We start from the raw sequence: 23,068 nt of genomic DNA, 5'->3' as shown, positions 1-23,068 counted from the left end.
ATCATCACTTGGCTGTCTTCCTGAAGTGGCAATGAAAATGAAATGTTTACCATTACATGCTCCAACAAAATGTTGACATGTTCCTGTTGTTGGTACATATTATTTACTTTAGGTGTGGAGAGAGCTGGATGCCAGAATAACCGACTGTGCCAACGAGGCAAAGGATAATGTGAAATTCCTGTACACCCTCGAAAAAGTCTGCCAACCTCTCTACAACTGTGACCCGGTAAATAAGATGATTAATTAGTCTTCATTATTCTGATTTGAAACGTTTTATTCTAATTGATTTCACAAGTGAACATGTTTTATTTCAGGTCACCATGGCCAAGAGCATTCAGAACCTTATCAATGCCATTCGAATGATCCACAGTGTGTCACAATATTACAATACATCTGAACGAATGACTTCACTCTTCATCAAAGTAAGTACTTTCTCTGTATTTCATCAGAGATAATAAAAAAGTTAATGGAATTATTAATTCTTTAACAAATTACCCACTTGGCTTTATCAGCTATGGGAACTGACATGGAATTGAATTGGAGCACATGTATTTAAAGCTTGGTTGTTGTAATATTTGTCACTCAGGTCACAAATCAGATGGTTACAGCATGTAGAGCATACATTACTGACAACGGCACCTCTGGAATTTGGGAACAGGATACACAAGACATCATCAAAAAGATACAGGTGATTGATGATGGCATCAAAAATATGGTCAATTCTACCCCTGATTTACACTAGGTTTGAGTTTTGACCATTTTGGGGGGTTGATAGGACTGTATCTACTTGTTCCGGGAGTATCAGTCCTGCTTCCACAAGACAAAGAAACAAACCCTGGAGAGGCCTGGGGAGAAACCCTTTGAGGTGTCAGAGATGTACATCTTTGGCAAGTTTGAGGGTTTCTGCAAGAGACTGGAGAAGGTGTGTACCTCATTAATGCAGCCAACCTTTTCCATAAAAAAAACAGAAGGCCTGCTGCTATACATTTGAGATTGATTTCTTTCTTGTTTTCAGATCACTCGGATGATCACTGCAGTAAAGACCTTCTCTGTCCTGGGACAGTCCACCATTGAGGGTATAGACACTCTGGCTTCCAAGTTCCAGAACATCTACTTGACCATGAAGAAGAAGCAGTATGACATCCTGGCCCCCAGAAAAGCAGAGTTTGAGGTGGACTTTGCAGAGTTCATGGTTCAGATAAGCAACCTCGAGGCATGTTTTATTCAACTTGGTTTGAGTAGATGAGTCTAAACTGCTTTGTTTTGTTTGTAGGCAAAGAAAAGCTCACAGCTCAACATGTTGTCAGAGTTCTAATTCCTAATTCTAGGATGTTGTCGTCCTTTATCTTCTTTAGAACCAGCTCCAGATGTTCATGAATTCCTGTTTCTCCAAAATCCTCTCGTCTCAGCATGCCTTGTTTTTTCTGAAAAGGTAGAAAATATCACTCAAACTATTTTAATAAAAATAAGACCGGGTTCTCCCTAGGAATTTAGGGGGCAGTGCCCTACTTTTGACTCAGATATTTTTTAGTTTTTTTTAACACGTGTAACCACCATTCCTTGCAATCTAGAGCCTTACGTGATAGCAAATATAGTATGTACCAGCACCACTCTTACATTCGTTGGGTAGAGCCATGTAAGAGTAGTCTACCTCACAAATGGAATTAGCATGCTGGTATATTTAAAAGTTTCAGAACCAACTCTGGAAATGTTACTTTGACATATATTTGTTATTGTCTGTAGATTTCAGAAGCTGAATATGCCCTGTCTAAAGACAGAAGTCTCAAGCACAGTTGGGCTTATTCTTCAGCACTACGTCTCAGAGCTGGAGTCTGTCAAGAAGGTATGTTTATAAATGTAATCCTTAGTCCTAAAAATGGTCAGGTAGCCTATAGGCACAGACACATTATGGATCAGACTTGAGCACAGTTTTTCTTTATCCATGCAGCTCTACCAGATTCACAGAGAGGATCCTCCATTGGCAAGGAACATGCCCCCTATAGCTGGCAAAGTCCTCTGGATCAGACAGCTCTACAGGAGCATACAGGAACCTATACACTACATTGAGGTAGGTTCAAACTTCACAACATGACCTGTAAGATTTCTCTTACAGTTTCAGAAATCTACTAAGAATTTAATCTACTGAGAAACAACACTATCTGCGAACACTTTCTACAGAAAAACTCAGAGATCCTGTCGAGTCCAGAGGGAAAGGACGTGGTGAGAATGTACAACCGGACTGCAGCTGTGTTTGTGGAGTTTGAGCTTCTCTATCACAGAGCCTGGATGAGGGAGGTCTCACAGCTCCAATACGGTCAGTAGCCTATCCATTTGTCTCATCTGATCTGAATTCATTTATTTTTCTCATATTTCACAAAATATGCACGTCTTTCCCCTTCTTTGCTAATAGCTTTACAAGCAACCTTATTAGTCCGCCACATGGACACAGGAAAACTACTCGTCAACTTCGATCCCAAAATCACGGAGATAGTGCGAGAGACAAAGTGCATGCTGAAGATGGGTCTGGAGGTTCCTGATCAGGCTCTGCGTCTGGTCAAGACAGAGTGGTCGATGAAAGCCAACAAACTTCGACTGGAGGTAATATCCTAGACAATGCAGAGTCACAGACATTCAATGAATTGAAGAACCATATTGCCCAGATTTATTGTTGCAGACTTTACTGTGCAACTACGAGGCCACCTGTGAGAAAATACCTGCAGTTTTCTACAACCTGATGGCATCCAAGATAAAAAATGTAAGTAAGTTAAAATGGTCTAAAATACAGTATGATCCTTTGAAGGAGAAATGGCACTGTTTGGAGACTAGCTAGTATTACCTCATAAAGTCATTTCTGTTGTTTGTGGTCACTTTAGGTCGAGTCTGTGCTTCGCCACGGCTTGGTGTTACTCAACTGGTCATCTCTCATCTTGGACAACTTCTTTCATAATGTTGACACCGCCATGTCTGAACTTAACCATCTCCTAAAGAAGGTACACTGAAAATACTGCTGTAATCATTGTGGAGCATTTAGTTCAAATTAAATACTTGTTGCTGAGTCGTGCGCTCTGCTTTATGTTTCTCTTCAGGTGCGAGACATCTGTGAGATGCACATTGATGCCGTCCTTCAAGACATCTCAGAGACCGTGCTGATCGATCTCCCAGAGGACAGGCCCTCGTCACTGCAAGGCCTCATCAGCACCAATGAGGTATGCCCATCCAATGGGCGGCAGGTAGCCTAGCATTTATGAGCATTGGGCCCGTAACCGAAAGGTTGCTGGTTCGAATCCCCTAGCCGACTTGGTGAAAAATCTGTCGATGTGGTCCTGGAGCAAGGCACTCAACCCTAATTTCTCATGTAAATTATGTAAATGCAATGGGGAGACCTCAGTGTACAGTTTACTTTAGTTTATTGGACTTTCAACATTATTGCAGGTTTTTAAAAACAGTTGTTACATAAATATTGTATAAATAAGACAATTGTCTGATCCAAAGTTTTTATAATTCCTATCGTTAATTACAGCTTTAATCAGTTGCTATGACCGCCCCCTAAGCACTACCTGCTTGTCAGATTTCTTATTCTTACCATGAAATTGCTATGACTCTGTTTTGTAGAACCAGTCAAAGGAGTGGGCAGACATTTTGGACCACAAAAGCAGACATGTTGAAGAGGCAGTGAAGGAGCTGATTGAGATATTCAATACTATTTACGAGTCAAAAGAAGTCAAGAAACCTGTGGAAGTACCAATTGTTAAAGGTATTTCATGAAAAACCCTGTAAAGAACCAGAAACTCTTAACATCTCATCCCATCAACATACTCATACATAAACATCATCATTAAATTTAAAGACATTTTGTATTCCAGAGCGGAAGAATGTGGCATTCTCAGAAGAAGTTAACACCTCCATTGATGATGATCATAGTGATGACAAAGAATCTGAGAAAGAAGATGACTTTGAGAAGGTAAGTATCTACCTGCACTGACTCCACCAAAATATACTGTACATTTGTGAGAACAGGACACTTCAATGCTTTTAACAACAATCCTGATCCTAGGAGTGCAAAGAGATGTACGCCTGGTTCAGCACAAAGCTACTTGACGCCTTGGTCAAAGCAACAAGGTTATCTCTGGACACTTTGAAAAGAAGAATCTTCGTTGCGACGTAACTATGCATGAGTTGTCATGTAGAGTATTATCCCTTGGTTTAGCTAAAATAAATGCATTACAGCTGTATAGTGCAAAATATTGGCCTGATATTCTAATTTGAAGGAGTGTAAAGATTTTTAAAGAGTCTTACTTCTCTGTTCAGCTTGTCAGCAAGAAAGGGACGTTTCAGCCAATCACAACCAAGCACAGAGGAGCTGGTGACTTTTATCAAATCCGAAGTCCACCTGACCATACCCAACGTGGTGAGTTCATTTTAGATTCAATTTGAAATAACAAAGTCCCAAATCAATGTTATATAATTACATTTTTACATTTTGCACCAGGTGATGGTGCCCAGTTTGGATGACATCCAGCAGGCCATCAACCGACTGGTCCACCTGGTGCTGGAGGTGAGTCGGGGAGTGGCCCGTTGGGGACAGGAGCACCACCATGAAGACAAGCGCAAGTCTGGCAGTAAGATTCAGCCACCATCTTATCTTACCACTAAACACAGATTGTACATATCTCCACTTGGGAAAATTCACTGTTAGAATTAGGAATCATACAACTTCCCAGGAAATCGAATACTGTATTTTGCAGAGTTCTTTGAATTGTGTTGACATTGATTACACAATGAGTATTGATGGCATGAATGAGTATTTAACTTGAGTTGTTTTCTCAGCAGGGAAGCTGAAGAACTTCTATCAGAGCGTAGCTGAACACAAGGACATTTGTAAGCTGGTGGTCCTCCTCACATCAGCAGTCAACTCTCTGAGGAAACCGGCCAGTGATGTTCTCAAGCAGTTCCATCCCTTCAAGGTGGTCTGGGCCGAGGACAGACAGATTAAGGTCAAGGTGTGTCAATGCAAGTCACAAACTTTTTTTTCTAGTTACTATTTGCTTGTTTACTACTAAGTAAGTTGGCATGTAATAATATAATAATTTGGTGGGTGCTGATATTTGGCCTATTTCACACATGTGCAAGTTTGTATTATACGCATGTGTGAACTGGAAACGTTTTTTTTTGTATATCCCAACTTCCTCTGAGACACCTTCAGAGATTGGGGTCACGGCCAGGATCAGCCATTATCAATGTAGACCCTGGAGTAATTAGGGTTAAGTGACTTGCTCAAGGGCACATAGACAGATTTGGGAATTCGAACAAGCAACCTTTCGGATACTGGCCCAACACTATAACGCTAGGCTACCTACCACCCATATTCGGTGCAATTGTTTTTTGTTGTTGTTTTTTTTCCTTCTCACTAACCTGTGGAATCTTAACTATTCTCTGAATAGGAGTTCATGGACAGCAACCCCTACCTGACTCAGATCAAGTCTGAAATCCTGCACTATGTGGCATTCGAACAGGAGATTGATGAAATCAAGCCTACCATTATTTTGGGGTGCATTGAAATGTCAACAGGTATGGCGTTTACGAACTAGGCCTTTAACTCCATGAAGGCTTAATGAAACCTTCATAAGCCCTTTATAAGGCCTACATACTGTAAATACTTCACAAGTCTTTGATACTTTCTAAACCACAAATAATTAGCCAGCTATTTATTTTGTGATCATTTCCCTTTCTTGTAGCTCCACTGAAGATGTCTCTGACAGTCGAGGCAAAGGCCTGGAAGAAGCTCTTGTGCAAGTACCTGAATGAGCAGTACAAAAAGAAAATGATGGAGATCATGACTTTCACTGGAGAACACCTGAAAAAGCTCTCCAGGCCTATCGCAGACCTGGAGGATGTGCGTTTCGCCATGGAAGCCCTGTCCAAAATACGAGACTCCGAGATCAAGATAGACATGACCCTGGGACCCATTGAGGTATAAGTCAAACTACGGCTTGTGATTTGTGGATTGCAATGGTAGAAGATTTCACAGACACATTTGTAAAGTACTTTTCTCATACTATCTGCTAGGAAGCCTATGGGATTCTGAATAGATTTGAAGTGGAGGTGACCAAAGAGGAAGCGGAGGGGGTGGATACTCTCAGATACTCCTTCATCAAACTGCAGTCCAAGGCGGTCCGTTGTAATGGTTTACTACTATACATTTATCCTATGGAATAACTCATGTTTGCAACTCAGTTGTAGATGTTTGACGAATTACCTACAGTGTTATGGCGTCAAAATAGCAATTTTGCATCCCCAGAGATCAGTGCAAGACGAGCTGGTTCGTGTGCAGCCCAAGTTCAAACGGAACCTGTTGGAATCAGTCACCGTTTTCCAAAAGGATGTTGTGATGTTTACAGATCAGTATGAACTGGTAAAGAAGAAATAAACACATTGTATTTATTTACTTCAGTTACCATACAGTAGATACAGTGCATTTGGAAAGTATTCAGACCCCTTCCATTTTCCCACATTTTCTTATGTTACAGCCTTATTCTAAAATGGAATTACATAGTTTTTTTGAAATTTTAGCAGATGTATTAAAAATAAAAAACGGAAATACCTTATTTACATATGTATTGAGACCCTTTGCTATGAGACCCGAAATTGAGCTCAGGTGCATCCTGTTTCCATTGATCATCCTTGAGATGTTTCTACAACTTGATAACTTGATTGGAGTCCACCTGTGGTAAATTCAATTGTTTGGACATGATTTGGAGGCACATGCCTTCCTATATAAGGTCCCACAGTTGACAGTGCATGTCAAGCCATGACGTTGAAGGACAGAATTGTGTTGAAGCACAGATCTGGGGAAGGGTACCAAAAAATATCTGCAGCATTGAAGGTCTCCAAGAACACAGTGGCCTCCATCATTCTTAAATGGAAGAAGTTTGGAACCATCATGTGCTGGCAGCACGGCCAAACAGAAATCGGGGGCGAAGGGCCTTGGTCAGGGAGGTGCCCAAGAACCCGATGGTCACTCTGACAGAGCTCCAGAGTTCCTCTGTGGAGATGGGATAACCACCCAGAAGGACAACCATCCAATCAAGTTGTAGAAAAATCTCAAGGATGATCAATGGAAACAGGATGCATCTGAGCTCAATTTCGAGTCTCAAAGCAAAGGGTCTGAATACATATGTAAATATGGTATTTCTGTTTTTCATTGTTAATAAAAAAACATTTTTTTTGAAAAACCATTTATGCTTTGCCATTATGGGGTATTGTATGTAGATTGATGAGGAACATGTTTAATTTAATACATTTTAGAATAAGGCTAGAACGTAACATGCTGAAAAAGTCAAAGGGTCTGAATAATTTCCGAATGAACTGTAGGTCATTCTTGGGGTCATTGTTTGTTGCAGGAAGGCCCAATGGTGCCTGGGATAATTCCCAACGAGGCCAGCACTAGGCTGCAGATCTGCCAGGTAACACTAACACACATATCACTACATCACACACACACACGTCTTTCACATGACGCGCATAAACACACACAAAAGGGTTTTACAGCAAGTAATCTTCACAGATGTGTTGCATGCGTCATGGGTGTTTTTCTTTTCCTCCATATTTTCAGGCCAGATTTGACGACCTGTGGAGGAAATTCATCACCTACTCGTCAGGAGAGCAGCTATTTGGTTTACCAGTCACAGATTATGAGGCTCTGCAAAAAACACGGTACACTGTAATGGATGTTATTCACCATAGACTTACACTCAGTTGCCAACTTATTAGGTACACCCATTTAGTACTGGGTAAGTGTATCGGGATTCTTCCGTTGAAGGACAGGCGGACCAATACGCAGCGTGGTTGAAGTTCATGTTTTTTTTTAATAAGAAAAACTATACATGAACAAACTACAAAACAATAAATGTAAAAACCCAAAACCAGTCCTGTATGGCACAAACACTAACACAGGAAACAATCACCCACAAAACCCAACACCAAACAGGCTACCTAAATATGGTTCCCAATCAGAGACAATGACTAACACCTGCCTCTGATTGAGAACCATATCAGGCCAAACACAAAAACAGACAAACTAGACACACAACATAGAATGCCCACTCAGATCACACCCTGACCAAACAAAACATAGAAACATACAAAGCAAACTATTTAATTTTTTTTAAATTTATTTTTTTAACCTTTTTTTAACCAGGCAAGTCAGTTAAGAACAAATTCTTATTTTCAATGACGGCCTAGGAACAGTGGGTTAACTGCCTGTTCAGGGGCAGAACGACAGATTTGTACCTTGTCAGCTCGGGGGTTTGAACTGGCAACCTTCCGGTTACTAGTCCAACGCTCTAACTACTAGGCTACCCTGCCGCCCCTATGGTCAGGGTGTGACAGTAAGACCCCCCTTTGCCTCCAGAACAGCTTGAATTCATCAGAGCATGGAAATGTTCCTCAATGTGTACCTTGGGAACTAACTTGTGACAGGAGGAAAACATTCCCCACAGCATTACACCACCTCTACCAGCCAGTACCATAGACACCAGGCAGGATGGGGCCATGGACTCATGCTGCTTTACGCCGAATATTGACTCTGCCATCAGCATGACGCAACAGGAACCGGGATTCGTCAGACCCGGCAATGTTTTTCCACTCCTCAATTGTCCAGTGTTGGTGATCTCCTGCCCACTGGAGCCACTTCTTGTTTTTAGCTAATATGAATTGAACCCGGTGTGGTCGTCTGCTGCAATAGCCCATCCGTGACAAGGACTGAGTTTTGCATTCCGAGATCCCGTTCTACACACCACTGTTAGCTTACACAATTCTTGCCATTCTTCTTCGACCTCTCATCAACGAGCTGTTTTTAGTTTGTCGCACCATTTTCTGTAAACCCTAGACACTGTCGTGTGTGAAAAACCACGGAGGCCGGATGTTTCTGAGATACTAGAACCGGCGTGCCTGGCACAGACGATCATACCACTCTCAATGTTCAATCGAACAGTAACTGAATGCCTAAATGGATCTCTGCCTGCTGTATATAGCACACCACGGCCACATGACTCACTGTCTGGAGCTAACCATTTTCGTAAACTGGGTGGTGTACCTAATAAACTGCACACTGAGTGTATATACAGTACACCACATATTTAGACATACTTATATGTAATCTAGGTACAATACATCATTGGTTGTAACTTGTAGAACAATGATATCACTGAAATAATGAATGTCTATGATGTTCAACACTCCTTGTTTCATCAACAGTGTAGATAGATGACGCGATAAAGATGATCCTATTTCTTTTTTCACCATAGAAAAGAGCTGAGTTTACTCCAGAAGTTGTATGGACTCTACGACACAGTGATGGCCAAAATTAGTGGATACTACGACATTCTGTGGACAGAGGTGGACATTGAGGCGATCAATGCAGAGCTTTTGGACTTCCAGAATAGGTATTCTGCTGATTCAGAATGGCCTTGTTGTTTCCTTTCCGTATTCATTAGGGCGCGAAATGAAAATTTGTTTGTTTTATTGGACAGTACCTTCTTGTTTCACTCTGTTTTTTTGTGTGTCTACTGTTGTTGAGATGTAACAGATCGTTTGACCACTAGGTGTAAGAAGCTGCCCAAAGGCCTGAAGGACTGGCAGGCATTTTTGGACCTGAAGAAGAGGATCGATGACTTCAGCGAGTCTTGCCCCCTGCTGGAGATGATGGCCAACAAGGCCATGAAGCAGAGGCACTGGGACCGCATCACCGGCCTGACGGGCAAAAAGTTTGAGGTGGAGTCAGACACTTTCGCCCTGCAGAACATCATGGAGGCAAACCTATTGAAATACAAGGAGGATATCGAGGTTAGTGTTATAATACACAATTCAGTTAAATATTTATTACAGGAAAATCCATGATGATGCATGTTTGCTTATATTTGTTATTTACAGGCTTAAAGCATGATTTAATCTTTGATGTAGGGTTTCTGTAGTGGTCTTCCCCACTGTTTGACATGTTAACTGTCATGTCTTGTTGTGCCGCCTCAGGATATCTGCATCTCGGCGGTCAAGGAGAAGGACATCGAGGCCAAGCTGGCCCAGGTGGTGGATGTATGGTCCAGTCAGTCTCTGAGTTTCATGACCTTCAAGGGCCGAGGAGAGCTAATGCTGAAAGGTACAGAGACCTCTGAGATAGTCGCTACCATGGAGGATAGTTTGATGCTGCTGGGATCATTGCTGAGCAACAGGTATGAACAACTGACTTGGCTATAGATAATGACCTTCAGTTGATCAAAGTCAGGTTTTGTTGTTGGTAGAATGGTAATGCTGCCAGAATCTTACCTTGCCCTTATATCTTTGCATAGATACAATGCTCCGTTCAAGAAAGACATTCAGAACTGGGTCTTCAAGCTGTCTACTTCATCTGACATTATTGAGCAGTGGCTTATCGTCCAGAACCTGTGGGTGTATTTGGAGGCTGTGTTCGTGGGAGGTGACATTGCTAAACAACTGCCACAGGTACTGCACAACTTCCCATCTGCAGATTTGATTTATGCATCTTGATCATATAAAAGATCTCCACACTTTATGAACTCAGCTCTTGTCTAGCAAAACATAAGGAATATTGCATAATATTCAAACGTACGGTCAAAAGCTTGGACACACCTACTCTTTAAAGGGTTTTTGTTTATTTTTTACTATTTTCTACATTGTAGAATAATAGTGAAGACATCAAAACTATGAAATAACACATATGGAATCATGTAGTAACCAAAAAAGTGTTTAGCAAATCAAAATATATTTTAGATTCTTCAGTAGCCACCCTTTGCCTTGATGACAGCTTTGCAGAATCTTGGCATTCTCTCCACCAGCTTCATGAGGAATGATTTTCCAACAGTCCCTAAGGAGTTCCCACATATTGGCTGCTTTTCCTTCACTCTGCGGTCTATCTCATCTCATCCCAAACCATCTCATCTGATGCAGCACCATCACTCTCCTTCTTCCTTCTTGGTCAAATAGGCCTTAAACAGCCTGGAGGTGTGTTTTGGGTCATATAGTCCCACTAAGCGCAAACCAGATGGGATGGCGAGTCGCTGCAGAATGCTGTGGAAGCCATGCTGGTTAAGTTTGCCTTGAATTCTAAATAAATCACTGACAATGTCACCAGCAAAACACACATCACACAAAACACACATCACACCTCCTCCTCCATGCTTCACGGTGGGAATCACACATGCGGAGATCATCCGTTCACCTACTCTGCGTCTCAAAATGGTTGGAACCTAAAATCGCACATTTGGATCGATCAGACCAAAGCACAGATTCCTCCTGTCTAATGTCCATTGCAAGTCTCTTCTTCTTATTGGTGTCGTTTAGTAGATTTCCACAGTCTCCTCTGAACAGTTGATGTTGAGATGTGGGTGTTACTTGAGCTCTGTGAAGCATTTATTTGGGCTGCTATCTCGGGTGCAGTTAACTCTAATGAACTTATCCTCTTCAGCAGAGGTAACTCTGGGTCTTCCTTTCCTGAGGCTGTCCTTATGAGAGCCAGTTTCATCAGCGCTTGATAGTTTTTGCGACTGCACTTGAAGAAACTTTAAAAGTTCTTGACATTTTCCAGATTGACTGACCTTTATGTCTTTTCTCTTTGATTATTTGAGCTGTTCTTGCTATAATATGGACTTGGTCTTTTACTAAATAGGGCTGTCTTCTGTATACCACCCCTATCTTGTCACAACACAACTGATAGGCTCAAACACATTAACAAGGCATGCTTTTTAATTGAAATGCATTACAGGTGACTACCTCATGAAGCTGGTTGAGAGAATGCCAAGATTGTGCAAAGCTGTCATCAAGGCAAAGGGTGGCTACTTTTAATAGTCTCAAAAATAAAATATAGTTTGATTTGTTTAACACTTTTTGGTTACTACATGATTCCATATGTGTTTTTTCATAGTTTTGAGGTCTTCACTATTATTCTAGAATGTGGAAAGTAGTAAGATTAAAGGACAACCCTTGAATGAGTAGGTGTGTCCAAATTTTGACTGGTACTGTACAGTCGTGGCCAAAAGTTTTGAGAATTACACAAATGTTAATTTTCACAAAGTTTGCTGCTTCAATGTCTTTAGATATTTTTGTCAGATGTTACTATGGAATACTGAAGTATAATTACAAGCATTTCATAAGTGTCAATGGCTTTTATTGACAATTACATGAAGTTGATGCAAAGAGTCAGTATTTGCATTGTTGACCCTTCTTTTTCAAGACCTCTGCCATCCACCCTGGCATGCTGTCAATTAACTTCTGGGCCACATCCTGACTGATGTCAGCCCATTCTTGAATAATCAATGCTTGGAGTTTGTCAGAATTTGTGGGTTTTTTGTTTGTCCACTCCCCTCTTCACAAATTCTCAATGGGATTAAGGTCTGGGGAGCTTCCTGGCCATGGATGCAAAATATCGATGTTTTGTTCCCCGAGCCACTTAGTTTTGCCTTATGGCAAGGTGCTCCATCATGCTGGAAAAGGCATTGATTGTCACCAAACTGTTTCTGGATGGTTGGGAGAAGTTGCTCTCTTAGGCAAAATTGTGAGTGAGACCACTCCCTTGGCTGAGAAGCAACCCCACACATCAATGGTCTCAGGATGCTTTACTGTTGGCATGACAAAGGACTGATGGTAGCGCTCACCTTGTCTTCTCCGGACAAGAAGCTTTTTCTCCGGATGCCCCAAACATTCGGAAAGGGGATTCATCAGAGAAAATGACTTTACCCCAGTCTTCAGCAGTAGAATCCCAGTACCATTTACAGAATATTAGTCTGTCCCTGATGTTTTTCCTGGAGAGAAGTGGCTTCTTCGCTGCCCTTCTTGACACCAGGCCATCCTCCAAAAGTCTTTGCCTCACTGTGCACTCACACCTGCCTACTGCCATTCCTGAGCAAGCTCTGTACTGGTGGTGCCCCCATCCCGCAGCTGAATCAACTTTAGGAGACGTCCTGGCACTTGCTGGACTTTCTTGGGCACCCTGAAGCCTTCTTCACAACAATTGAACTGCTCTCCTTGAAGTTCTTGATGATCCGATAAATGGGTGCAATCTTACTGGCAGCAATATCCTTGCCTGTGAAGCCCTTTTTGTGCAAAGCAATGGTGACGGCACGTGTTTCCTTGCAGGTAACCATGGTTGACAGAGGAAGTACAATGATTTCAAGCACCACCCTCCTTTTGAAGCTTCCAGTCTGTTATTCGAACTCAATCAGCATGACAGAGTGATCTTCAGTCTTCAATTTCAATACATTTTCCCAGCAATCATGTGTTTCATGCCAATATACTCAAATTTTCTGTTTCTCATTCTGATTCTGACATTTTATTTTGCTTTAGGAAGCCAAGCGCTTCCAGAACATTGATAAGTCGTGGATCAAGATCATGCAGCGTGCCCATGAGATCCCCAACGTAGTGCAGTGCTGCGTGGGAGACGAGACCATGGGTCAGCTGCTGCCTCACCTCCAGGAGCAGCTGGAGCTTTGCCAGAAGTCTCTCACTGGGTACGGATAAAGACTGTTTAGCATTAGCAGCTTACTCTTTCAACTGACTACGTTACTTGAACTCAACAGGTACCTGGAGAAAAAGAGGCTCCAGTTCCCCAGGTTCTTCTTTGTGTCTGATCCCTCCCTTTTAGAAATCCTGGGACAAGCTAGCGATCCACACACAATTCAGGTAACAACAGCTCTTAGAACAGCAGAGATTTGTCTAAATAATAAGATATGCACAATGTCTCAGATAAGGGAAACTCTCTTTTCCAGCCTCATCTCCTTGGTGTGTTTGACAATGTCAACGAAGTGGAATTCCACGCCAAAGATTATGACAAGATTTTGGCTGTCATTTCACAAGAGGGAGAGAAAGTGCCGGTATGCAACATTATCAGTATGATCAAATGCAATACTCACTATGATCGTGTGTGTGTGTGTGTGTGTGTAATAATATTATTTGGTAGGTGCTTATTTTTGTCCTATTTCATAGGTGTGAATTGGAAATCTGTTTTTTTGCATATCCCAACTCTCCCTCAGAGCGTGGGGCAAGGGCCAGCCATTATCAACAGAAACCCTGGAGCAATTACGGTATAGTGCCTTGCTCAAGGGCACATCAACATATTGTTTCCCCTTTTCAGCTCCGAGATTCGAATGGAACCTTTCGCCACCCTCTGTGTGTGTGCGTGCATATGCATTTGTGTGCGTGTGTCTGTGTGTGTGAGTGACAGCTCACGTGTCTGTCCATGCGTTTGCAGCTGGACCACCCAGTGATGGCAAGGGGGCCTGTGGAGCTGTGGCTGGGAGAGCTGCAGATGCAGCAACAGTCCTCTCTACACTCTGTCATCAAGGCTGCTGATCTCCAGATCAACGACTCAGGCTTTCAGCTCCTCACCTTCCTCAACCAGTTCCAAGCACAGGTGGGGAGAGCAACCTAGAAATCCATTATATGAAACAGAATGATGAAGAATATCCATCTAGGATCAATTGTCAACTCAGGATCAATTGTTGAATCATAGGATCGATCAGTTGTCAAAAATATATGTAATTAGAATAAGTGTATCGTTGATAACTTTGTTTTCTCAGGTGGGCCTGCTTGGCATCCAGATGCTGTGGACACGGGACTCGGAGGAGGCGCTGCGCAATGCCAAAGACGACAAGAAGATCATGCCAACTACCAACCAGAAGTTCCTGGATCTGCTCAACACACTGATTTCACAGACCACCCATGACCTGACCAAATTTGATCGTATCAAGTTCGAGACACTGGTCACAATCCATGTGCACCAAAGGGACATATTTGATGACCTAGTGAGTCGCTGAAAAATAAAAACACATTCTTATGTCTCTAAGTTACATTTTAGAACATTTATATTTTGGGTTTTGTGTTAAAACACAAAATATTTAAATTCTTTGCTATTCCTTATCAGGTCAAAATGCACATCAAGTCAACCACTGACTTTGAGTGGCTGAAGCAGAGCAGGTTCTACTTCAAGGAGGACTTGGATCATGTCTTAGTGTCCATTACCGACGTCGATTTTGTTTACCAAAATGAATTCCTGGGTTGCACTGACCGTCTGGTCATCACCCCTTTAACTGACAGGCAAGAGAAGATGGTTTGTGTTTGTGTGTGTGGTGAAAATCTTTCCTTAGTGAAATGTTGAATAACCATGATGTCAAACCATCCATTTATAGGTGCTACATCACATTGTCTCAGGCTCTGGGCATGAGCATGGGTGGCGCCCCAGCCGGGCCAGCCGGTACAGGGAAGACTGAGACCACTAAAGACATGGGCCGCTGCCTGGGGAAATACGTGGTGGTCTTCAACTGCTCTGACCAGATGGACTTCAGAGGACTTGGTAGAATCTACAAAGGTGAACAATCAATGCAATTGAGATGATTTCATTGTGTCAACTCAATGGAAACAATTTGGAGGTGTGCCCTCTTCTCTATGGGCTAGCTATCATTTTGGGATGCTAATGTTAGTTGTCAATTGTCCAATGCAGTGGCTCTCAAACGTTGCGGCATGGGGGGGGGGCTCAGTCCGGGTTTAAACTTACTCTTGAAAGTTGTAATAGTCGAAATCGTGTAGTGCATAATCAGTTCCTCTTGTCACGTTAGCCATTGCATACTTTCGAGAGCTATTTATAACTTTTCCAGAAATGTCCAAATCAGCTAGCCCATGTCAGCTATTTTTTTAAGGTTTTTAGCCCATAGATATTGTTGTAATTTTTTTGTCACTCAAATATCACATGAATACACATTAGACATGCCAAAATGTATAGAATTGCAAGAAAATTTGCTTTAAAACTGCAAAGTTTTCTTTGCACCCCATGACAAAATGTGTAGAATTGCAGGAAATAAGTTTTAAACCTGCAAAATTCTCTCCACCAACAATGGGGTGTGAACAGTTTGTCATGAACAGTGCTTGTGCCCATAGAAGTAGATGTGGCACGTGCGTGCGCAGTGGGGGCACAGGATGTTCCCCAATGCTGGAAGGGGGGCCCCCGAGTTAAAAAGTTTGGGAACACCTGGCCTAGTGTCAGTTGTTAATGTCGGTCTTCTGCTTACTTCCAGGTCTTGCCCAGTCTGGCTCCTGGGGCTGCTTTGACGAGTTCAACAGAATTGACTTGCCTGTGCTGTCTGTAGCTGCACAGCAGATCTACATTGTTCTCTCATCCCGTAAAGACCGCAAAACACAATTCATCTTCACCGACGGAGACTTAGTCAGTCTGAACCCAGAATTTGGGCTGTTTATCACCATGGTGAGTGGGAGGCAAGACAGCACAGCTTTGCCATTAGTCGCTGAGTACAAGCACTTTGACAAGCAGCATGTATAAAGCTTTTGAATACCAACATCTTGTTATTTCATAGAACCCTGGTTATGCTGGGCGTCAGGAGTTGCCAGAGAACCTGAAAGTTCAGTTCAGGACTGTGTCCATGATGGTGCCGGACAGACAGGTGGGTTGAGTTCCCTTCCCTCCAGTCAACTACCATACTGGGCAAAGAGTTCCTTTAACCATATGGGATTGCAACCTTCTGTGTCTTAGCTGTCGGTCAACAATGTGTTCCTCATTGTTTTCCAGATCATCATGAGGGTGAAATTGGCCAGCTGCGGTTTCATTGAAAACGTTGTCTTGGCACAGAAGTTCTTTGTGCTCTACAAACTGTGCGAGGAGCAACTGACAAAGCAGGTGAATGCAGAGGCAGTCATTCCTGTCTGTACTGGCCTTTGAAAGAACAAGAATAAATTAACTGCTACACTGAGACTGACAGTCAATCCATCCTATCAGGTCCACTATGACTTTGGTCTGAGGAACATTCTGTCTGTGTTGAGAACCCTGGGGGCCAATAAGAGAGCCCGACCTCAAGACACCGAGTCCAGCATTGTGATGAGAGTTCTGCGTGACATGAACCTCTCCAAACTGGTATGAAAAGAGACATCATCAGCAAAATTATTGATCCTCATTAGTATGTTTTTAGCATGCTAATGCTAACATGATTTTAGCATGCGGATGCTAACATATTTTGTCTCTTTGGTGCTTCTCCCTGCCAGGTGGATGAGGACGAGCCTCTCTTCCTCAGTCTGATCAGTGATCTGTTCCCGGGGATCCAGCTGGACGGGAGCACCTACGCTGAGCTGCAGGTTGCCGTGGCCAACCAGGTGGAGCTGGCAGGCCTTGTCAACCACCCTTCGTGGAACCTCAAACTTGTTCAGGTGACACTTTTACTTCTGTGTTTAGTCACAAGTGCTGAATGCACTGGTGTGTAACCAAAGATATACAGTATATACACAATGTGAATGTATGTTTAAATGATTGATAAAAGAAAGAAAAAAAAGTTACCCTCCAAAGAGCCTGAAATAAAAATGTGCTGTTGTGTGTGTCAGCTTTACGAATCGTCGCGTGTGCGTCACGGCCTGATGACACTCGGCCCCAGCGGGGCCGGGAAGACCGCAGTCATCAACATCCTGATGCGGGCCTTGAGCGAGTGCGGAACGCCCCACAGGGAGATGAGGATGAACCCCAAGGCCATCACGGCCCCCCAGATGTTCGGGCGTTTGGACGCCGCCACTAACGACTGGACTGACGGCATCTTCTCCACGCTGTGGAGGAAGACTTTAAAAACCAAGAAGGGTACAACTGTCTGACTCTGAATGCACCTTGGGATACAATATTGATATGGTTTTACCATCTGTGAGAACATTGTTAGATGAAGAAGCAGTGTTCAAATGGTCCAACCTCTGAATAAGGGTTTTCTCTCGACGACCCAGCCACAGAGCTTCCAAGAGAGTAACAATTAGAAACATTTATGTTGGCTAGTCAATCTTCTGTGGGTGAACAAACTAAGTACCATGTTAAATATTATGTTTTTGGGAAACTCACCCCTTTTTGTTGTAGGAGAGAACATCTGGATAGTCCTGGACGGCCCTGTGGACGCCATCTGGATTGAGAACCTCAACTCTGTTCTGGATGACAACAAGACCCTGACCCTGGCCAACGGTGATAGGATCGTCATGTCCCCGGCCTGTAAACTGGTGTTTGAGGTGCACAACATGGACAACGCCTCCCCAGCCACCGTATCCCGCGTGGGCATGGTCTTTATGAGCTCCTCGGCTCTCAGCTGGAGGCCTATACTGCAGGTATAGGGCTTATGCAATAACACAAACCATCCATGTTACGGTCAAAGTGTTCCATATTAATATACTCTGTGTGGATAGTTTTTCTTCAATAATCCAGTGAAATTGTGAACAAATCTATCTAATTGGCCATTGTGTTCAATATCAGATATGTGCCAAATGGCAATATGCTTTGTGTTATAGACTGAGTGTCAGGGTGGGGTAACTTTACATTACCGCAGTAAAAAAAAGCTTCAGATTCCCCTAATGTGCTTAATCCTCATGATGACCTAGTTATGACTAAGTATAATGTATGTTGTAGGGATGGGCTTACAAACGCAGTGCAGTTGAGGCAGACAATATCATGAGTCTATACGACAAAGTCTTTGAGGATGCCTACGTGTACTTGAAGCAAAGCCTCAAGCCCAAAATGGAGCTTTTGGAGTGCAATTATATCATGCAGGTATGAATTAAATGCCTTCAGTATTTTTTTACCTTAATTTAACCATCACTTTGTTCCAATATCGACACTAGCATATCACTTAGAATGAAGCCTTATATTGGGCATGCATTCTAAGTGCTATTCAAGAGACTCTTGAGATAAAGAATTTTGCATTTTCCCTTTTTTATATACATATTACTACATATGATAACTGACCCCATGTCTGTGACTATATGTGTTCAGTCAGTGAACCTGCTGGAGGGCCTGATCCCCACCAAGGAGGCGGGGGGCCTGGTCAGCAGCATGCAGCTAGAGCGCCTCTTTGTCTTCTGCCTGATGTGGAGTGTGGGAGCCCTGCTGGAGCTGGAGGACAGGGAAAAGCTGGAGGCCTTCATCAGGGCCCACGAGAGCAAGGTGGACATTCCCAAAACACAGCCCGGAGAGACCATCTTTGAATATATGGTCAACCAGAACGGTATACTTATACATAGCCCAAAAGGTCAGAAATCATAAAAATATGTTGACAAAATGCCTTTTACAACCTGACCATGACGTCAAAAAAGAGTCATAATGACATCATTGCACTGTTTTGGCCCATGCCCACTGGGGCTGTTTTTCCTGGATCCCTATGTGCCTTGGTTGTTGCACAGTAGTACCATACTGCATGTGGACAGGGCTCTGTATATGATGCAGGTGTTTCTGTTTCAGGTGACTGGGACCATTGGAATAACTATGTGGTGGAGTACATCTATCCCACTGACTACGTGCCAGATTACGCCGCCATCCTGGTTCCCAATGTGGACAACACCAGAACCAGTTACCTTTTGGAGACTATTGCAAAACAGCGCAAGGTACTGTATACACACACACAGACACATTGGGTCAATTGGGTTAAGTTGTCTTGAAAACATTGTCGTGCCTTTGGCATCATTAAACTGAAGATTAATCTTTATCAAATGACTCTGTAATTATTATTACGCAATTAAACTGATTAATCATGTAACTGTAATTAACTAGGAAGTCGGGGCACCAAGGAAAATATTCAGATTACAAAGTTATACTTTTTCTAATATAACTTTTCAGATATTTTCATATCTGATCAATAGTCTTCTGAATAATGAATTCTTCTTTATTTTACCTCACGTTAGTCTCATTCCAAACGTCGTAAATTGTTGGTTATCTGCACGAACCCAGTCTTCACTATGAGTCATCCATACGTCAATTGTCTTAAAATGATTTATTTACTAACTAAGCAATTCATAGAAATGCATAAACAAACAGTAGATAGTTACAAAGAAATGATAACGGAGTTTCCCTAGTGGGATAAACCGGCATCGCGGCTTCGTGTACAAAATGGAAGTGGGGGTGGACTGAGATAAGACAACACACAGTTCATAATTATAACAATTGAAATGCTAATCCTTTGCACACAAACGCTCACTCATTCGGGAACAATTGCAATCAATATATATATTTACGCTCAGTGTGTCGTCGGGGTCTCTGTTGAAAAGTTTGTTTTTGTTGGAGAGTTTGTCCACCCTCTCCGTCGTGGTTAGAGTGGATAGTTCAGAGTGACATTCATTCATGTTGTTATGGATAGATGTTTCGGCGGTTGTCGGTCTTCGCGTTCAATGATACCGAATTCCTAGCAGCAGACTAGTAACTAATATTAAAGACTTGTTCTTATTCTGTCGGTATCGATAGTCTAAAGAGTTTAACCACGTGGGATGGTTAAAATATTCAGCAGTCTGGTCTCAAACCTTGGCCCTCTCGTTATCAAGGTAAGCTGGTCTGCAACCACTCGTAATTGAGAGCAACATGGTATGGTGATAGAAAACACAGGTGGGGTTTTATTCGGAACATCGAAAAGGGCCGTCTCATGACGCCCGGTCCTGTCTATGCCCCTGGGGGCGTGCCAAGGACTTAGTGAGACTTTTTTCAAAATCACATCACACAATTTCACAAACAATATCATCCACACTCATTAATCTTATACAACAATTAGATGTAAGCCTCATATCTGAGGCTATTATATAAACAGCTTTATGGTAATGTGGCCGTATTGTCTCCCATGAGTTTCACAACATTTTACCAAATAGACCAGTTAGTAGCTGGATTCTTCACCGATCTTTTATACCTTCTCCAGAACACAAATGTTGTTCGGACCTCAAGTTTTGTGAGGTGGAAGAAATTCCTTTGTTCTCTATGAAAATTCACTCTGTCTCTATACTGTGGCCTTGAGGAGATAATTGACCTCTCTCTGACCACAGCAGCCGGGGTGTAGGAGACAGGGAGAGGGGGAGTGGGCTTGCTGTACCCAAAGAGGGCAACGTCATGACAACATGTTGGTGTAATCAACGTAAACATTTTTTTCTCACTTTTGAAAGGCTGTGTTGCTTATCGGTGAACAAGGAACTGCCAAGACAGTGATGATTAAAGGCTACACCAACAAGTACGACCCTGAGACAGACCTGTCCAAATCACTGAACTTTTCTTCTGCTACTGAGCCTACAATGTTTCAGGTGAGATATGTATACATTATATACATTACCCAGTATACATTACACCATATAGTACATTTAAGACTCCATAATGTTTGGTGTCATATGAAGCTCTAACCGCTCGTTCTGTAATATGAGTATTTGGATTTGATATATATATATATATATATATATATTTTTACATTCATTTATGAATATTGGAAAATATAAACATGAATATAGAAAAAACTATTTGATTAGGCATTTTTTTTATATATATTGTTGAACATACAGTGGGGCAAAAAAGTATTTAGTCAGTCACCAATTGTGCAAGTTCTCCCACTTAAAAAGATGAGAGAGGCCTGTAATTTTCATCATAGGTACACTTCAACTATGACAGACAAAATGAGAAAAAAAAATCCAGAAAATCACATTGTAGGATTTTTAATTTATTTATTTGCAAATTATGGTGGAAAATAAGTATTTGGTCACCTACAAAGAAGCAAGATTGCTGGCTCTCACAGACCTGTAACTTCTTCTTTAAGAAGTTCTTCTTCTTCTTTCTCTGTCCTCCACTCATTACCTGTATTAATGGCACCTGTTTGTACTGTTATCAGTATAAAATACACCTGTCCACAACCTCAAACAGTCACACTCCAAACTCCACTATGGCCAAGACCAAAGAGCTGTCAAAGGACACCAGAAACAAAATTGTAGACCTGCACCAGGCTGGGAAGACTGAATCTGCAATAGGTAAGCAGCTTGGTTTGAAGAAATCAACTGTGGGAGCAATTATTAGGAAATGGAAGACATACAAGACCACTGATAATCTCCCTCGATCTGGGGCTCCACGCAAGATCTCACCCCGTGGGGTCAAAATGATCACAAGAACGGTGAGCAAAAATCCCAGAACCACACGGGGGGACCTAGTGAATGACCTGCAGAGAGCTGGGACCAAAGTAACAAAGCCTACCATCAGTAACACACTACGCCACCAGGGACTTAAATCCTGCCGTGTCAGACGTGTCCCCCTGCTTAAGCCAGTACATGTCCAGGCCCGTCTGAAGTTTGCTAGAGAGCATTTGGATGATCCAGAAGAAGATTGGGAGAATGTCATATGGTCAGATGAAACCAAAATAGAACTTTTTGGTAAAAACTCAACTCGTCGTGTTTGGAGGACAAAGAATGCTGAGTTGCATCCAAAGAACACCATACCTACTGTGAAGCATGGGGGTGGAAACATCATGCTTTGGGGCTGTTTTTCTGCAAAGGGACCAGGACGACTGATCCTTGTAAAGGAAAGAATGAATGGGGCCATGTATCGTGAGAATTTGAGTGAAAACCTCCTTCCATCAGCAAGGGCATTGAAGACGTTTGACCTCTGTCATTGCCAACAAAGGGTATATAACAAAGTATTGAGATAAACTTTTGTTATTGACTAAATACTTATTTTCCACCATAATTTGCAAATAAATTCTTTAAAAATCCTACAATGTGATTTTCTGGATTTTTTTTTCTAATTTTGTCTGTCATAGTTGAAGTGTACCTATGATGACAATTACAGGCCTCTCTCATCTTTTTAAGTGGGAGAACTTGCACAATTGGTGAATGACTAAATACTTTTTTGCCCCACTGTATATCATTGCACATCCTGCAAATCACCAGCAGAGGGTGACCATTTTGAATACATTTTCACATTCACTCTTGGTAATGCTCACAAATTGGATCATAACTCTAAAATGAACTTTTATATGTCTGTGTAGAGCATATTATGTTCAACAATATATGAAAACAAAAAATACTACTCATTACAGAGCAAGCGGAAAAGCTTCATATGACACCAATTTTTGTTCTGTAGCATATACAGATGAAACAATGTAGTCTTAAATTAAAGGAGGCCTGAGTAAGGCCAAAATGTTAGAAATATGCCAACTTTGATCAATTATTTCTCAATTATGCTTTTGGATAAAATGCCAAATATATAACAATCCTTCTTCCAAAGGACCATTGTATGGATAAAATTTCATGA

The 23,068-nt window shown here is 42.1% G+C and overlaps 1 protein-coding gene across 1 annotated transcript in view; it reads left to right on the top strand.

Annotated features, from left to right (window-relative positions):
* LOC112217889 (dynein axonemal heavy chain 8-like) overlaps window positions 1-23,068 on the top strand; it is a 57,294-nt gene that overhangs the window by 3,318 nt on the left and 30,908 nt on the right. Inside the window, exons 8-54 of the mRNA XM_042300956.1 lie at window positions 113-226; window positions 315-422; window positions 587-688; window positions 776-922; window positions 1,016-1,213; window positions 1,356-1,432; window positions 1,744-1,843; window positions 1,949-2,068; window positions 2,179-2,314; window positions 2,411-2,598; window positions 2,675-2,755; window positions 2,874-2,990; window positions 3,087-3,206; window positions 3,613-3,754; window positions 3,864-3,961; window positions 4,055-4,161; window positions 4,309-4,408; window positions 4,490-4,619; window positions 4,828-5,000; window positions 5,442-5,568; window positions 5,736-5,971; window positions 6,067-6,171; window positions 6,299-6,412; window positions 7,401-7,463; window positions 7,613-7,713; window positions 9,306-9,443; window positions 9,603-9,843; window positions 10,027-10,226; window positions 10,344-10,497; window positions 13,354-13,517; window positions 13,587-13,689; window positions 13,776-13,880; window positions 14,258-14,419; window positions 14,586-14,810; window positions 14,930-15,102; window positions 15,195-15,373; window positions 16,077-16,264; window positions 16,374-16,460; window positions 16,586-16,693; window positions 16,793-16,927; window positions 17,056-17,217; window positions 17,389-17,635; window positions 17,900-18,141; window positions 18,440-18,580; window positions 18,803-19,034; window positions 19,268-19,410; window positions 20,947-21,081. Coding sequence (XP_042156890.1) covers window positions 113-226; window positions 315-422; window positions 587-688; window positions 776-922; window positions 1,016-1,213; window positions 1,356-1,432; window positions 1,744-1,843; window positions 1,949-2,068; window positions 2,179-2,314; window positions 2,411-2,598; window positions 2,675-2,755; window positions 2,874-2,990; window positions 3,087-3,206; window positions 3,613-3,754; window positions 3,864-3,961; window positions 4,055-4,161; window positions 4,309-4,408; window positions 4,490-4,619; window positions 4,828-5,000; window positions 5,442-5,568; window positions 5,736-5,971; window positions 6,067-6,171; window positions 6,299-6,412; window positions 7,401-7,463; window positions 7,613-7,713; window positions 9,306-9,443; window positions 9,603-9,843; window positions 10,027-10,226; window positions 10,344-10,497; window positions 13,354-13,517; window positions 13,587-13,689; window positions 13,776-13,880; window positions 14,258-14,419; window positions 14,586-14,810; window positions 14,930-15,102; window positions 15,195-15,373; window positions 16,077-16,264; window positions 16,374-16,460; window positions 16,586-16,693; window positions 16,793-16,927; window positions 17,056-17,217; window positions 17,389-17,635; window positions 17,900-18,141; window positions 18,440-18,580; window positions 18,803-19,034; window positions 19,268-19,410; window positions 20,947-21,081 — 6,768 coding nt within the window. The remainder of the gene's footprint in view (window positions 1-112; window positions 227-314; window positions 423-586; window positions 689-775; window positions 923-1,015; window positions 1,214-1,355; window positions 1,433-1,743; window positions 1,844-1,948; window positions 2,069-2,178; window positions 2,315-2,410; window positions 2,599-2,674; window positions 2,756-2,873; window positions 2,991-3,086; window positions 3,207-3,612; window positions 3,755-3,863; window positions 3,962-4,054; window positions 4,162-4,308; window positions 4,409-4,489; window positions 4,620-4,827; window positions 5,001-5,441; window positions 5,569-5,735; window positions 5,972-6,066; window positions 6,172-6,298; window positions 6,413-7,400; window positions 7,464-7,612; window positions 7,714-9,305; window positions 9,444-9,602; window positions 9,844-10,026; window positions 10,227-10,343; window positions 10,498-13,353; window positions 13,518-13,586; window positions 13,690-13,775; window positions 13,881-14,257; window positions 14,420-14,585; window positions 14,811-14,929; window positions 15,103-15,194; window positions 15,374-16,076; window positions 16,265-16,373; window positions 16,461-16,585; window positions 16,694-16,792; window positions 16,928-17,055; window positions 17,218-17,388; window positions 17,636-17,899; window positions 18,142-18,439; window positions 18,581-18,802; window positions 19,035-19,267; window positions 19,411-20,946; window positions 21,082-23,068) is intronic.

The sequence above is a fragment of the Oncorhynchus tshawytscha genome, linkage group LG18, assembly GCF_018296145.1.
Source record: "Oncorhynchus tshawytscha isolate Ot180627B linkage group LG18, Otsh_v2.0, whole genome shotgun sequence".
In the NCBI taxonomy this organism is placed as follows: Eukaryota; Metazoa; Chordata; class Actinopteri; order Salmoniformes; family Salmonidae; genus Oncorhynchus; species Oncorhynchus tshawytscha.
The sequence above is the reverse complement of the archived record's forward strand: the minus strand, read 5'-3'. Positions and strand labels throughout refer to the sequence as shown.